Source organism: Felis catus, chromosome C1 (assembly GCF_018350175.1).
Source record: "Felis catus isolate Fca126 chromosome C1, F.catus_Fca126_mat1.0, whole genome shotgun sequence".
NCBI lineage: Eukaryota > Metazoa > Chordata > Mammalia > Carnivora > Felidae > Felis > Felis catus.
Window position 1 is genome coordinate 82,940,015 of NC_058375.1, and position 17,919 is coordinate 82,957,933.

The 17,919-nt window shown below is 35.0% G+C and overlaps 1 protein-coding gene across 4 annotated transcripts in view; it reads right to left on the minus strand.

Moving 5' to 3' along the window:
* The window catches only part of DPYD (dihydropyrimidine dehydrogenase), an 869,175-nt gene that overhangs the window by 365,560 nt on the left and 485,696 nt on the right, over positions 1 to 17,919 (minus strand). Inside the window, exon 14 of one of the 4 annotated variants that reach the window (XM_045036248.1) lies at positions 15,034 to 15,069. The exons of the other annotated variants lie outside the window; for them this stretch is intronic. Coding sequence (XP_044892183.1) covers positions 15,049 to 15,069 — 21 coding nt within the window. The 3' untranslated portion in view covers positions 15,034 to 15,048. Of the gene's footprint in view, positions 1 to 15,033; positions 15,070 to 17,919 lie in introns of those variants that run through there. 4 annotated transcript variants of the gene reach the window in all.

A 17,919-nucleotide genomic window follows, 5' to 3' on the forward strand; every position in this document is an offset into this window, starting at 1 on the left:
TGAAAACCAGTATGTTAAAGATTACTGTCCCCTATGTACAAAAATGTTCCTCAAATATTATAGGTAATTGACTCAATAGAAAAATAGTCAATATCTGTCAATTATTCCTCAATAAGGTTGGAGAAAGACAAAGGATGTGTAGTCATTTCATAGAAGAAGAAAAGAAAATACCAATGATGTGAAGAAGTGTTCAACTTTACTAGTAGTCAGGAAAATGCACGTGAGAACCAGGGGATACCATTTATCACCCATAGGACTTTGCATTATGGAAAAACTTTAAAACATTAACAACAAATGGTGCTGCAGGTGATAGTGAGGATAGATGCTCTTACATTATTGAATATATAAACTGCTAGTATATTTTTAGAAATCAATCTTCAGTGTTTCTCAAATTAAATAATATATATATACAGTGGACCCTTGGATAACATGGGTTTGAACAGTGCAGATCCACTTACATGTCAATGTTTTTCAATAAGAATACATACAGCACTGTAAGTGTACTTTTTCTTCCTGATGTTTTTCTTAATAACATTTCTTTTCTCCAGTTATGTTTCCAGTTTTATGTTATCAGTAAGGTTTCCCATCAACAATTGGCTATTAGTTAAATTCTGGGGGGGCCAAAAGTTAAACATGGATTTTGTACTGTGTAAGTTGGTGCCCTAGCCCCTTGAATTGTTCAAGGATCAACTATACTTCTGAAACAGCATTCCCTTTTTAAATATCTAGTATAGACATTGCAAATATGCACATTTTATAGTGACAAAAATCCAAATGTGCATAAAGAAAGCAAGCATTGGGTAAATTATGCTACATCCAATTCATACTATAAGAATTATGCAGCTATTAAAAAATGAGTGAATAATATCAATGAGATACTTGCTTTCATGGAATCTATATTCTATTATGAGAGACAGACAATAAACAAATAAAACCATGTGTGCAAATATAACTATTTTATTGGAACATTAAAAGCTTGATGAAGTTAAAACTGTATCATAAAATAAAGAGCCATGGTTCCTGTTATAGTTTCATTTGACTAATTGATACCTGCATTGACATATATTTTTATCTAACAAATAAATATTTTAAATTACCAGTTACTCTTAGAAAATTATATGAGTTCTACTTTATCCCTCTCTGTATATATTTTCATTCATACACAGAGATATGTTTAGACACACACACACACACACGAGAAGGATACAGAACACTGAGGGTAGATTATAAATCATCACTGCATTCAAAGTTTTTTTTTTTCATATTGCATTTACTAAAGCAGAAGCATTTTCTTTGCCTATGAGAGCAGGATGAATAAAAGGTCTATCACATTAAAAGTTATAAAAGGTATATTACATGTCAACTTGGCAACAACTGAAGAAACGCAGTACCATTGTTGAGAGAGGGGTCCAAGGGAATATATAGTACAGATATAAAGATTTACTGTCAATCGGTGAACTATACAGTTATTGAATATGTGGATGTATCCAGTACTTCCCATTGCATTAAACTGTCTTATTCCCCCTTTAAAGTGGTGTTATCCACCTGAACACATATTCAATTACATTTTCCACTAAGGATGAACTGCTAAAATCAATGCACACATCACAGACACCTATATTTTTCTTTCACCATTACAGTTTAAGATTGCTACAATTCTATAAGTATTGACTGAGATCATTAGATTATTTAGGGTGAAGAACTTGAGGCAAAGATACTGTTTCCATGTGAGTACTCTAATAGAAAGTATTCAATTCCAGTGGGTTGTTTTTTTTTTTTTTCAAGTAAGGCTTGAACCAGATTTAGGCACACATGGCTAAAAATACTGGACTGGGTAAATAAAGGATATATGCAGTCCAGTTGCACTAGTGATAACAAGGAAGAATTTTATTGTTAATATTGGGAATAAAAGATAGTAAGTCCCATTCTCATAATATGAGTAGCAACTGAAGGAAAAGTCCACATTTCTGCCTTGATTGGTATCACAGAGAAAGCCACCCTCTTGCAGCCACTCTGGAAAACAGTGTGGAGGTTCCTCAAAAAATTAAAAATAGACCTACCCTATGACCCAGCAATAGCACTGCTAGGAATTTATCCAAGGGATACAGGAGTACTGATGCATAGGGGCACTTGCACCCCAATGTTTATAGCAGGACTCTCAACAATAGCCAAATTATGGAAAGAGCCTAAATGTCCATCAACTGATGAATAAAGAAATTGTGGTTTATATACACAATGGAGTACTACGTGGCAATGAGAAAGAATGAAATATGGCCCTTTGTAGCAACATGGATAGAACTGGAGAGTGTGATGCTAAGTGAAATAAGCCATACAGAGAAAGACAGATACCATATGTTTTTGCTCTTATATGGATCCTGAGAAACTTAACAGAAACCCATGGGGGAGGGGAAGGGAAAAAAAAGGAGGTTAGAATGGGAGAGAGCCAAAGCATAAGAGACTCTTAAAAACTGAGAACAAACTGAGGATTGATGGGGGGTGGGAGGGAGGGGAGGGTGGGTGATGGGTATTGAGGAGGGCACCTTTTGGGATGAGCACTGGGTGTTGTATGGAAAGCAATTTGACAACAAACTTCATATATTGAAAAAAAAATGAAATTAAAAAAAGAAAAAAGAAAGCCACCCTGTCTACCTCTGCCTTCATCTCTTAATTCCTATTTTGGAAGTTAACATTTTAGTCTTTTTGTATAACCTCTCCCACAAATGTATTGTCCATCAATCTCCCAACATATCTGAAGACATTTTCAGTTAAATCTGCAATCAATATTTTTTATCTTTGTGGGTATGTAAACACCGGTCACTGCAGTAACTGTGGTCTATAATCCCCTTTCTTTTCTTGTACCATTCTCCCCTCCCACTCCCACACAGGTTAAATGTTCTTCATTTATTTGGCTTTTCCTGAATCACAGGCTGAGTCACTCCACACACCATGGTAATTCCATAAAAGGGTTCATAATCTGATTTCCCACAAAGAGAAACCTCTCAGATAACTGAGCAGTTTCATCACTTTCCTTAAAAATTCTTCCAACAGGCTCTTAACTGCCTGATCCCAGAATGCTCTCAAGGTATACTGCACACCTCTCACCCTGCAATTTTGACCTGTGGTCCTACCAGAAATTCCTTCCAACTCAGTCCAATGTTGGCTCCCTTCATTTATTTCCTTGTGGTTTTTTTAAGTATTTTTCTTTTGTTTTTAAGTTTATTTATTTAAGAGAGACAGACACGGCATGAGCAGGGAAGGGACAGAGAAAGAAGGAGAAAGAGAGGATCCCAAGCAGGCTCTGAGCCACCAGCTGCAGAGCCTGACATGGGGCTCAAATTCATGAACCCTGAGATCATGACCTAAGCCAAAACCAAGAGTCAGTCGCTTTGACTGAGCCATCCAGGCACCCCTATTTTCTTGTTTGGTGTAACATATTCTCCAGTAGTTTTCTAGGAAAGTGCTTATGGGAAGTAAGTGTAGTTGTCTTCCCTTCATATGTTTAATATTTTGGTTAGTGCAGAACTCAATATTAAAAGCAATACTCCTTAGATTTTTGTTTTATTTTATTTTTTAAGTTTACTTATTTTGAGAGAAAGAGAGAGAGCAAACAAGGGAGGGGCAGAGAGAGAGAGAGAGAGAGAGAGAGAGAATATCTCAAGCAGACTCCACACTGTCCACACAGAACTCAATGCAGGGCTCAAACTTCATGAACTGTGAGATCATGACTTGAGCCAAAACCATTTGGGGCACCTGAGTGGCTCAGTCAGTTGAGCATCTGATTTCAGCTCACTTCATGATCTCCGTGGGTTCAAGTCCTGAATCAGGCTCTGCACTGACAGTTCAGAGTCTGGAGCCTGCTTTAGATTATGTGTCTCCCTCTCTCTCTTCCCTGGCCCTGCTTATGCTCTCTCTCTCTCTCAAATTAAAATAAATAAACATTTTTAACAAATAATAAAATAAAATAAAATAAATAAAAAAGATCAATGATACTAAGAGTTGGTTCTTTGAAAAGATAAACAAACTTTATATACCATTAGTCAGGCATCAAGAAAAAAAAAGGGAGGGGAGCTCAAATAAATACAATCAGAAATGGAAGAGGAGAAGTTACAATTTGTAGAACAGAAATACAAAAAAACTATGAGATTGCTATTAAAAAATATATGCCAATAAGTTGGGATAGCCGAGAAGAAATGGATAAATTCCTAAAAACATATAACCTTCCAACAGTGAATCAGGAAGAAATAAAAACTTTGAGCAGACCAATTACTAGCAATGAAATTGAAGCAGTCATCAAAAAACTCCAACAAATAAAAGTCCAGGACCAGATGGTTTCACAGATGAATTCTATCAAACATTTACTTTTTTAAAAAAATTTATTTATTTTGAGAGAGAGAGAGAGAGACCCTACATTACCAAAATGAAGGATAAAAATCATATGATCATCTCAATAGATGTAGAAAATACATGTGACAAAATGCAATATGCAGTCATGGTAAAAATTATCAACAAAGTGTGTATAGAGGGAACATACATCAACATAATAAAAACTATCTATGACAAACCCACAAATAATTCCCCTAAGATTATGAACAAGACAAGGACATCCACAGTCACCACTACTATTCAACATAGTACTGGAAATCCTAGCCATAGCAATCACACAAGAAAAAGAAAAATAAAATGCATCTGAATTGGTAAGGAAGTAAAATTATCACTCTTTTGAGATGATATGATACTATATGCAGATACCCCTAAAGACTCCACCAAAACACTGTAATAACTAATAAATAAATTCAGTAAAGCTATGAGATCAAAACCGCTATACAGGTATCTGTTGTGTTTCTGGGCACTAATAATGAAATAGCAGAATAAGGAATGAAGAAAACAACCCCATTTAAAATTGCATCAAAAAGAATAAAATACCTAGAAATAAGTTTAACCAAACAAGTAAAAGAAATATATGCTGAAAACTATACAACACTGATAAAAGAAATCAAAGATGACACAAATGGAAATAAATAACTTGCTTGTGGACGGGAAGAATCAGTATTGGTAAAATGTCTATATATCCAAAACAATGTACATAGTTAATGAAATCTCAATTGAAACACCAACAGTATATTTCACAGAACTAATATTTGGTTGGATAAACAAAAGACCTTGACTAATAAAAGCAATCTTCAGAAAGAATAAAAAAGCTGGAGATATCACAATCCCTGATTTCAAATTATACTACAAATATATAGGAATCAAAGCAGTATGGTATTGGCACAAAACCAGACACACAGATCAACGGAACAGAATTGAGAGCCCAGAAGTAAACCCATGCTTATACGGTCAATTAATTTATGACATAACAGGCAAAAATATACTATGGGGAAAAGATAGTCTCCTCAATAAACAGTGTTGGGAAAACTGGACAGCTACATGCAAAAGAATGAAACTGGACCAATATCTTACACCACAAACAAAAATAAACTCAAAATCTATTAAAGATGTAAGTCTAAGAACTAAAATCATAAAACTCTTTTAAAAAAATGTAGGGGGCACCTTGGGTGGCTCAGTTGGTTGAGCATCCGACTCTTGATTTGGCTTATGTCATAATCCCAGGGATATGGAATCAAGCCCCACATCTGGCTCTGTGCTGAGCTTGAAGCCTGCTTAAGATTCTCTCTCTCTCTCTCTCTCTCTCTCTCTCTCTCTCTTCCTCTGCCCCTCTCCCCCACTTGTTCTCTCTCTAAAAAGAAAGAAAGAAAGAAAGAAAGAAAGAAAGAAAGAAAGAAAGAAAGAAAGAAAAAGAAAATGCAGGCAGTAATCTCTTGGGCATCAACTTCAGCAATAATTTGTGGATATGTCTCCCCAGGTAAGGGAAACAAAGTAAAAAAAAAAAAAATAGAAACTACATCAAACCTTTTGCAAAACACAAGAAACCAAATGGGCTAAAGACTTACACGTGACACCTGAAACTGTAAAAATCCTAAAATACAGGTAGTAATTTCTCTAATGTTGACAGTAGCAACAATTTTCTACATTTGACTCCAAAGGCAAGGAAAATAAAAGCAAAAATAAAATATTGGGACTATACCAAATATCAATAGATTTTGCACAGCAAAGGAAACCATCAACAAAACAAAAAAGCAACTGCTGAATGGGAAAAGATACTTGCAAATATCTGATAAGGAGTTAATATTGAAAATATACAAAGATTTTATACAACTGAATACCAAAAATACTCCAGAAATAATCCAATTGAAAATGAGCAGAGGACTTGAATAGACATTTTTCCAAAGAAGTCATACAGACGGTCAACAGACACATGAAAAAGATGCTCAACATCACTCATCATCAGGGAAATACAAATAAAAAAAACAATGGAGATACCTCACACCATTCAGAATGGCTAGAAGCAGGAATACAAGAAATGACAAGTGTTATTAGGGATACAGAGAAAAGGAAAGACTTATGCACTGTTTGTGGGAACATAAATTGGTGCAGCCACTCTGGAAAGCATGATGGAAGTTCCTCAAAAAGCTAAAAACTACAAGTGCCATATAATCCAGTAATCTTAATTTTTGGGTATTTACCCAAGGAAAACAAAACACTAACTCCAAAAGATACATACACCCCTATGTTTATTGCAGCATTATTTACACTAGTCAAGATATGGAAGCAACCTAAATGTTCATTGATAGATGGATGGATAAGGAATATGCAGTATATGTACACAAAGCAATATTAGCCATAAAAAGAATGAAATCTTGCCATTTTGCTAAGTAAAATAAGTCAGACAGAGAAAGACAAATACCATGTGATTTCATTTGTATGTGAATCTAAAACACAAAACAAACAAACAATAACAACAACAAATCAAAAAAGAGAAATAGATCATAAATACAGAGACCAAACTGGTTGTTGCTAAAAGAGTAGGGAGGGGGAAATAGGCAAAATAGGTGAAGAGGAATAAGGGTTACAAACTTCCAGCTATAAAATAAATATGTCACAGGGATGAAAAGAACAACATAGAGAACACAGTCAAAAATACTGTAATAACCTTGTGTGGTGCATACAGTAACGACACTTAATGTAGTGAGCATTTTGTAATGTATATAATTATTGAAACCGAAACTTATATTATATATCAACTATACTTCAATTAAAAATTTTAAAATGTGAGAAAAAACTTAAAAGAGATGAAAAAATTTTAAGAGATTTAAGGGTCAGTTAATTGATATATAGGGATCTTATTTGAACACACTAATTCAAATAAACAAACTATAAAAAAATTAAAAGCAAATATAAAAGCTGACTAGATATTTTATGATATTAAGGAATTATTTTTAATTATTTCTAGGTATTATTCTAGTACTGTTTTCATTTTAAAAGAGTCTCTTCTTAGATATGTTGAAATATGTACCAATTAAATCATACAAGAACTGGTTTTTACATCAAAATAATCTGAAGTGGGAGGAGTGTGTAAGGTCACAATGAAAGAAGGTTGACTATGACATAATTATTGAAGCTTGGGGATGGATATATTCTCATATTTTCAAATTTTCTATATGTAAAAATTTTAATATGCATAAATACTAAGTTCCATTATCTTTTTCAGATGTTTACAACAAGTTCTATAAAATATCTGTATCCACTATCACAATCTGTGTCTGCATGTTAGGTGATTATATACATCAAGATATTATTTGTGCCCTTTATAAATTTAATCTTTACTTCGTAAGCTAGCCAATAAATTGGTATGAACTTACAGGTGTAAGTCTGAAAACCGTGGCCGTGACTGAATGATACTACTGTTTAAGCACCTAAAACTTAGCTGAAGAGACAATCTATAGCTTTGTTAAACTACTTATATTCACTGAAATCAGGAACCCTATTTTTAGAAGTAATTGTGAGGAAGAAATGTATTTTCAAGGAACTAATTAGTTTTTGGCATATGCTATATGAAGTATACTGGGCTTGAGATGTGGGTTCATGTTCTTTTCCTGAAATCATGGCAGAAGTCAAGTTCTAAAACCTTGACGAATTCAGCACAACAAAGGTAGAGAAATGCTGATTCGGCAATAGTGAGACTATCCAGGAACACTCTGTCCCCTTGACAACCACATATAGTAAAATTTACTCCAGATATATCACAAGTCTTAACCTGAGCCTCGTGTGCTAGTTAACCCTCTCTTACTATAATGATGATGACAGAATACATTAATAATGTTAGCCTTTGTTGAGCACTTACTATGCCCTAAACACTTGCTTAGATTTTACTTGTATCACATGTTATGAGAGTACCTGCACATGGGCAAACTCACTAAATTACAGTTAATTGATATTTTATTACAACAACTTTACAAATAGAGACTACAACTTAGATTTGAATAACTTGCACAAAATTCCCTACCAAGTTGCACAACTGGGCTGTATTGACTTATTTGATTATTGCTCTCAACATGTACCTTAGTAACTTACTAGATACCAAGAAGTATATCTAGTACTTCATCCATCACGCCAAATTGACCACTGTGTGATATTGTTTGGGCAAGTCATTAACCCTTCTGTGACTCAGTTTCCTTCCTATAAAGTATTGATAATTGTAAGTGCCCTTCACTACCTCATTGACTATGCACAACAATTCCTTACGGTAGATATTTATCCGCTTTACCGCTTACTTATTAATAGTTTCTCTAGAGCAACCTTTCAGTGTCTCATGTCCTCATCTACTGCATGAGACTAATATTAATAGGATTGTTGTGGAGATTTAGTGAGTTAATTCACCTACAGTATCTGAGACTTAAACACACAGGAATTGTTTTCAATTAGGTAAACACCTAATGAACGGGAAAAGGGAGCAGACACAAGTGGCTTTACCCCTGAAACAAACAAACAAACAAACAAACAAACAAGACCTAAATACCACATATACTGTGTCACTATAGGGCTCACTGCTCTTCTGTGTCTTGATTTTCTTTTTTAATGGCTTTTGATGCCATTTTTAAAGAATAAAGACAGACAGGTATTATGCAGTAGAAAAGCATTACTTTTGGAGTTCTATAAACCCAAGCAAGAACACTGGCTTCCCTATTTAATAGTCATGTGACCCTGAGTAATCTACTTAGTTTTCTGGGAGTCTGTTTCCTTAATTCTGATATAATGAAACAATATGAAAAGATATAAAATCCTTATTTCTAAGTGCCGTCTTGAAGATTAAATCAGATGATCTATGTCATAATAACATATAAATTATTTCAGTCATATTTTCCTCTGTATACAGTTTTTAGTGGAAGGAAGTTCTACAAAAGGATTTGATCTCAGGCTTTTACACCCACAGATTAAGCATTTCTGCCCACCCCCACACCCCCATCCCCAGAAAGTAGCAACATCAGCATATTCTCCAACCAACTTTCAAGGTAGTACTTCCACTGGGAAGGCATTTTCAAACTGGTTTAATCATACATGTTTATGGACATATCATTATGGATACATCTCATATATTTAATAGCATATTTCCCCTTTATGTCCCAATGCCTCAAAAAGATACCATGTTTTTAATTCATTGACACCTGTCAAAGAGAGAATATCAGGCTTTATTTCAAATTTGTGACATCCCATTGCTGTGTGATACTTGACATCACAAGATATCATGCAATTCTCCACGTATTAAGCTCGATACAGTCCTAAATTTGCACTCCAAGCCCTCATTGACTTCAACAAGGCTTCGACTTGTAGAATGATTGCAGATCAAGTCATTTTGATATAATGTAATTTTTTTAAGTAGCTTTTTTCCATAAGTAGAAACATGCTGCGAATAGCAAACTACCTGCACAGCATACACACAGCAGTCAGTAATCCTGCTCCTTGTCAAAACATTTTCTGTTCATATGTGAGTGTTGACTGTGGTGAGAGACTTAAAAAGATTTTAAGGAAAATCGCTGCAGCCACACTCTACTCCCTTATTAGCATAATATAATTTGAGGAGCTTCATTAAAATCCATTCTTATAGAACCACACCTTGCATGCTTTATTACAATAAATTAGCTATCAATTGGACTATTGACCTTCTATGCATGTAAATCATAGCATGTTTTCCTTCATTTTAAGATCAGCTTTTGTTTCCAAATGAAGATTTATTTTGCCACTTGATCACAGACTGAACATATACCATAAATCATGAAGAGCATAGTCTGCGGATATATGTTTCAAGTTCAAGCAGCAATGATCTGCTACTTATAATCCTGAAGACAATAAACATTTTTATCCAATCAACCAGAGTCTAAAGAAATTCAAAGAATGGAAAGTCTTTGAAATATACAGGCTTTTGGATATCAAATTACCTTTGAAACCCTCCACCCAGAAGTATCTCTAACAAAATCCATTTGAAATACTGCTTCAATATTCTAAAAAATCAATAATTTAAACCACAGGTTGAACATTTTTACTGCTTCCACGGCAGACTGTCATTTTTCGAAATGAAAATGCTAATGATACCAAAGGGGAAAGCACTAAGCAGAAGAGATGCATGAATGAAACCTTGGATTGGCTAGACCTGCTGGTTTGATCTCTTTCTCCCTCACTCATCTGTGACAAAATGTCTTTTAAAATCAACAACTTTCATTTCAGTGTTTCTAAAAAATGCACTTCTCTGTTGTACATTACATCCTTCTCTATAGGAAGTTAAGGAATGTGCTGTAGTGAGACATTTTATAGTAAATATGAATACAGAATGTAATACCAAGTAGGCTGTATTATTTCAGCATAATCTATAATGTCGGGACACCTTTAAAATATTGCACAGAACACTGGGGAGAAGATAATCCCCTGGTACCAAAGATTTTCATATTCATACCACGGTACTAAAATACGAGTGGTAAAGGAAACCATGGAAATCCAGGGCCCAGAGGAGTTCAATTCAGAAGAAACTTTTTCATTGCCTCTCAAATTATTTATAGTGTTTAAAATTTTTAAGAAATCAGGGTGTGAGTTCAGGGTGATCTCCTTCTCTATGGGGTCCTGGATTTGGATCTGGTCTACCTGACATAACAATCTTAACTAATACAGTGGGTGAATACTGAAGTAAAATCACTTTTGTTTAAAAACATGTAAGTGTCATTCATGGAATGTGAGACATTCTTACTGGAACACAGGCCAGGGAAATAAAGCCAACAAAACAATGATTATTAATGAACAGTCAAACATGATCCCAAGAGCTGTGGACTTAGGAGGGAGAAATCTTGACCCATAAAATAAGGTGGTTTTAAGAGGCCCACAGTAAATCTTTTAACAAGATTCTCATTTTCGTTCCTAAAAAACCTGTAGCAACTTAAATTCAACCTGCAGCCAAATGGTGGCAAAAGAACACTACTGATCAGTTTCTGTCATATGATAAATCACATCACATTTCCATCTGGAAGAATGAAAAATCCTAATATGAAATAGAAGAGAGGAATTCAGCCTTTGCTGAATGGCTGCTGTGTTTGTGGCACTGAACTATGACTGATGACTATAGGGACATAAAAAGCAAGGGGATTCAGAATTTGTTAAGCCTCAGTTTATCCATGCAGTGGGGATTATGACATCTAACATAGCAAGTTGCTAGTAGTGAAAGAGAAAATGTACATTATGCGGGTTTCAGAATGCCTGATATGTAATATATACACCATAAATACCCAATGCTAGTTTCTCAGAGGAAGATGGACACTGCTCAAATAACTCTAAAGAAAAACAAAGATATTCTAATTAAATATGTAGAACAGAATATAGAACAGAAAGGAGCTGAGAGTAGGCTTGCCCATCCTCTTTAAGAAGGCCACACAACATGTTAGTAGCAGAGTTGCAATTTTTGTCTTCTTCCTATGACAGCAGGAAGTTCTTCCAAAGGTTGATGGGACACATTTTTAAGGGAAGAGAAAGTCTCCAAGGAGAGTCATGCCTAAACTGGCTCCTGAGGGCAAATTAAGTGCCCTGTAGGCCAGATATTGGGAGGGCTCTTCAGATAGGAGCACACTGCATAAACAAGTGCTATTGGAAGGCAGAATCAAGCATCTTCAGGGAACATGCAGGGCACCCTCAAGTCGGTTTTTCTTGAACAGTGAGCAGTCTCCAACTCCATGTGTACAAGCATGGTCTGTAGACCAGATAATAAAAAGAACATGTGGGGTCTGAGACATTATATAAGGCTACAAAGGGGGCACCTATATTTTGAAAATCTTAGCCTTCTGTTTCTTAAACCTTTTTGTGAAAAGGCATAGATGAAATAAGGCTAAGAAAATACTGGGTTGCAACAAGAGGGCCTTGTATGACCCACTAAGGAGTGTGAATTTTCTCCTATGGGTAGAAAGCGGAGAGACATGCCCACATATACTTTAGGGAGGTAAGTTTGGTTGCAAATAAGTACATTGATATCTGTCAGGAGACGCCAGGGAAATCAGACCTTTTAAGAGGTCCAAGTGATGTTCTAAGTGAGGACAAATGAGGCCTTGAAGAATGAAAGTCAGTGTGGGGACAGAACATACATATTTAAGTAAGGTTCTGGATTTGCTAATGGATTCTATGGAAATGATCAATACGCCCTTTGAGAAAGAAGGGGAGGGAGAGAGAAAGAGAAGGGGAGAGGAAGCGGGAGAGGGAAGGGACAGGAGGAGGCAGGGAGAAAGGGAGGGAGGGAGGAGAGATCAAAAGAGAGAGAGTTCACATGTGAACTCAAAGTTTTAATAAATTTGCCTAAGAAGCTGCATCAAAATTATTTGTTCCATTGTTGATTTTATTATTATTGATTATGTTGTTATCACATTAGCATTTGAATCTGTGAAGTACTGTAAGACAGTTTGTTAACAATTTGTCAGAACACCTCTGCTGAGTGGGAGGATGACACACATCATTATCATTATTATTAAGATTTTCTTTTACAGCTGGTATCATGATAAATGATTTACAGATAAACAGAGCAATACTCCAGTTATTTATATCAAGTTAATTAATCATATTGATTTAACATCCTGTTCTGTTAACTTTTCCCCTTTAGATGTTAGTTTTAGATCTAATTTTAGAATAATTAAATTGAGTTCAAACTTTAGAACTCTACATTAGTACTTCTATCTCATCTGAGAAATTATTAACATTTTCAGTTCAATTTTAATAACTGCAGTTCCTCTATTAGAGTGACCTTTTCATTCCAAATATTTGAAGTAATTATAGTGGGAGAATAAAAGTACCCATTGACAGTTTTCTTTCGATATTGAAAAGTTCTGCTTCAGCGAGTGGCACAGGACACAAAAGCCATGTTTTTCTCCTCCTATATTCACCTCCTTTGTGAATGGACCAACCACAAACAGCTGCCAAGTCAGAGATCCTGGAACCATTCTTGCCTTTTCCCTCCCCAGACACAAAGCTGCTACTTTAATCTCCTTTAAACATTTTAAACAGGTCCACTTTACTCTTGCCTCAACCATTTCTTCCCTAGTATATTGCATCTGTACACGCCATGAAGTTAGGGCTTTGCCAAGTTCCTCACCACTCTATCCTCAGGGACCAAGAACAGTGTGTAGACATAGAGTCATTTGTTGTGAAATACTTGTGGAATGAATATATGCATCTTCTCCCACTCTTGCATAGCTATTTCTAAACACTTTACACACTACTATCAGAGAAACCTTTCTACAATCCATATCCAATCCTGTCTTGTCATTCTTGGCATAACATCCATTTGTCATCCTTGAAGATAAAGTCTAAACTCTTCTCAAACTACAAACAAAGCTCTTTATTATCTGGTTCTAGTCTAACTTTCCCTATTCTCATTACATCATCGTTCTAGTGAAACTAAACTCCCACTTATACTGGGCTTCTCTCTCTGCTTGACTTTGCACATGCTCCGCAGTCACACTGTGCCCCTCCTCTTCTGACAGGCACTGTTCAGGGCTCCTCTTAGACTCATCTATTTTCCAGTGACAGCCCTTATCTCCAGCTTGGTCTGGTGCCGCCTATGGATTTTTACAGCTCTTGTTTCTTCCTCTCCTACATGTTTTACAAAGTATGTGAGTTGGCTCCCAGTGCATCTTACCACAAGATTTCAAGGTCCTCTGAGAGTAAGGACAGAGTCCTTCATTGTTGTATACTACAGGAACCATAAAAATGAACAGAGAACTACAGTGACTATAAAATACTGTAACAATATAATATTAAGAGTGCCAAGTACATGGTATCAAAGTGTCCCATCACCATCCATATGAACTTTAATTCAGACTAACTCTCCTCATCTACATATGGGAGCTCTTAGGCTAGAGCAAGAGCTAAGGTAAATCTTTTTAAGTCACACGATCTGCGCTTTTGGATCCAGAATGATAAAAACACCAAGTAGGAGAGCAGAGAACAGGGAAGAACATCTGATTCAGACTCCTAGAGTAATTAACAGTCCTTATCCTTGCTATCTAGAGTATATTACATGTTTCTCCTAGGCATTAATTCAGTATGTTATGCTCAAAATTTAGCTTAGAACATTTATTTATATCCTTGAAGTACATAAATTACCAAACAGTAAGAGACTACTCTTTGAATATATTCCACCTTATAACATTTTCTCTCACAGTCCAGGAACCCAAATAAACTGGCTCTTCTCCAGAGCTTGCCTATACCCCCACACTCCAAAGTCAATTTTCAGACTTGCTCTTATGTCATGCTTCCAATGGAAGTGGGTCAGCCTCTCCTGATAACCACAGTTTCTGGAACAAGAGAGAAGAATGAAAAATGGTAGCTGCTTTCACTGTTGGTTCTACCAGCTAGTTGTCATGGTGATATGCTATTAAGAATATTAAGGCGATTATCAGGCCTTCCTACTTTTACTATTCTAGTTACCACTTATGCTAGGAGTCAATGTTACGATGAGAAACAACTTCACACTCTTTCTGATGGCAATAATAAAAAGCATTGCTGGTGAGTATGTGAAGACATTAGAGCTCTCATACTTTGCCAGTGAAAGTGAACTGGTGCAGCCACTTTGGAGGACAGTTTGGCAGTTCATCGAAAAGTCAAACCTGTAGTTACCACATGACCCAGTCATTCCGCTCCCAGGTATACCTGAAAGAGATTTGGATACATATATCCACTCAAATACTACTTATAACGGGCAATAAGTAGGAAAGACAACCCCAAATATTTTAAAAAATGTAGTTTATCCACAAAAACAAATGAAGTTTTGATATGTGATACAACATGGAAGCTCTCTAAAAATATTATGCTAAGTGAAAGCAACCAGATACAGAAGGTCACATATTGTATGCTTGCATTTACACAAAATGTCCAGAATAGGCAAATCCATGGAGACAGAATACACATTAGCCGTCTCCAGGGGCTAGGCAGTGTGGGGAGTGAGGAGTGACTGCTAACAGGTACGGGTTTCTTTTCTGGAGTGACAGAAATACTCTGAAATCAATTAGAAAGCAGTGAATGTTATTTATTTTTAAAACAGTAAAGTTTATGATACGTAAATTATAAAAGAAAGAAGTTTAGAATGAGATTGATGGCTAATGTTGCTAAATATTGTTATTTCTTACTTTGAATTTTTTAAATTGTAGGGATGAAACTTTCTAAGGCATCAAAAAAGAAATTGTGGTTACATAACACACATACACAAAAACACACATGTTAGGTATATGTGTGCATACAAATATAAATAAATATATATATGCCAACTTAAAGTATTATAAGAAGTTCTCAACAGATGATTACATGATCTTATGACATACAGAACTTAATTCTTTTGATAGCTGCCTATTAATGGAAACCATTTAGATTTTAACTTAATATAAAAAAAAACACTGAAATTTATATGTAAACACAGAGGAGGAATTTTTCCTGAAGGTTGTGTTTTGTAAAATTTCTTCTTTAAAAGTTAAATTACAATGATAGATAAATCTACTTGATTTCTTTTTATGCAAACTTTTATCACTTACAATAAATAGATTTTGTAGATTATCTCTCTGAAGAATAAAATGAAAAACTGAGTAGATCAAAATATAGAATGAAGTTGCAGCAATGACCTCCATCTGATTTTTCTCCCTCAGGAGACATATCTTTAAATAAGCAATTTCAATGTTTAGCCTTGTATTCCCTTTGGTAAATTCACTTTTCTTCTCTCTTGCATAATTTCTTTATAAGACTTCATAACCTAAGACTCTGCACAGAATGAATATGATTTTTCTTTACTCTTGAAATAAAGAATATTTTATATATTATATCTTTTTTATGTTTGTGATTTAACATTTTAGAGCATTGCTTAAAACAGGTTGAAAACACCTTTTGTGCTAAAATAGTAAATATTTTCATTTACCATGCATATATCTCCAAGGTTAATGCTAATTCAAAGACGTTTTAGAGAGCACATAATGTGTATTTCTCTTTTTCTATTTAGAAACATATAGTAGATACAGAATCTCAAATGGAAAATAGTGAGGAAAAAAATATACACATATTCATCCAATCAGAGGCAGATATAGATTTTATTTGCTAAAGAGGCAGAAGAAAATGTTGACATCATAATTGCATTAAGGCCTTCTTATGTTTTAGAAATCTAGCTTTGCAAGTTTAGAATTTTCTCTTGCTTTATTAACCATACACAAAAATCCAAGATTTATTGTGCACCTGTGACCTTTTGTCTCAACTGCAACCTATATTCCATTTAAAATCCTCAAAACTATTGGAATCTGGACAGTAAATGCTAATAGAAGTGATCATTTGTATTGGGTCTCTTGCAAAGAGGTGATGTATACGTGTACCTAATTTCATTTATTAGGGCCTATATTCTTCAATTGATTAATTTATTTACAGAGAGAATTCTCATGTATTTCAATCACACATAACTTTTTGGAAAAAAGTTAAACTTCCTAAGCTATAAAGTACAACAATAGCAGCAAAACAAACCCCTGGAGCTTTTATTTTTAAAGGCACTCAGATTTTTAAGGTAATTCATCAAATTCATTCAGCAATGAAAAACATTTAATTAGGTATTGAAATATTCTATTATTACATTTTACTAAATTATAAGCAAAAGCTAGTTGCATGATAAAATGATATCAATGATAAAACTGCAATTCTCTCATTACAACTAAAATGTCTTGTTTCTTTAAAGCATTATCCAAACGTACCTGTATTACGTCTAATATTTTATGGTTCATGGTAATGCATAAATTAAAAATTAAATAATGAACTCAAGTTCTTATTTCAGATGTCTTTTAATCAGTCTTATTTGTCATCACATATTTTCATTAAAGAGGCAATTTTTTCCTTAGATAGATGGGATTTTCATAATTTTTTTTGTACGTGAACAGCAAATAACATATGTTAAAACGAGGAACTGTAAAAATGCAATGTGTATATGAATATAATGTGATATAGTGTATCAGAGCTGATACATGGCAAGCAAGCAGCCTATTTTACATGTTGAAGCACATTTTAAGCCCTCCTTTGCTCATGTAATTTAGGCTTCAGATGTATTTGTCAATTGCTCACTGCAGAATAGCTGCAGAACTGAAACAAAACCTTCAGTATAAAAATGACAACCCTTTTGTTTCCACTAAATCCTTATTCTGTCATCCACTGGCAGTGAGCTTTCCAGTCATGTTCTCTGCCAGTCCTTACCAGTTTGCCAATTACACAAGCTGCTTCCCAGACATCAGACACAAATTCCACAAGACTGCTGTGCAAGCGTACCCTAATTAACCATCAGCTTAATTAGACAATTTACTGTGTAATTAGCAGGCAATTAGTCAACACCTCTCAGATCTTATTGACTGCTGTGACAGCCTTTCCGTCTCTCCACATTCCAATACACAACAGCGACCATGTTTCTAGCACTCTTCAACCCGGTACGACATGGCTCTAGATGGAGAAGTGGGTAATATTATATAACAAAGGAAAAAATCAATATGT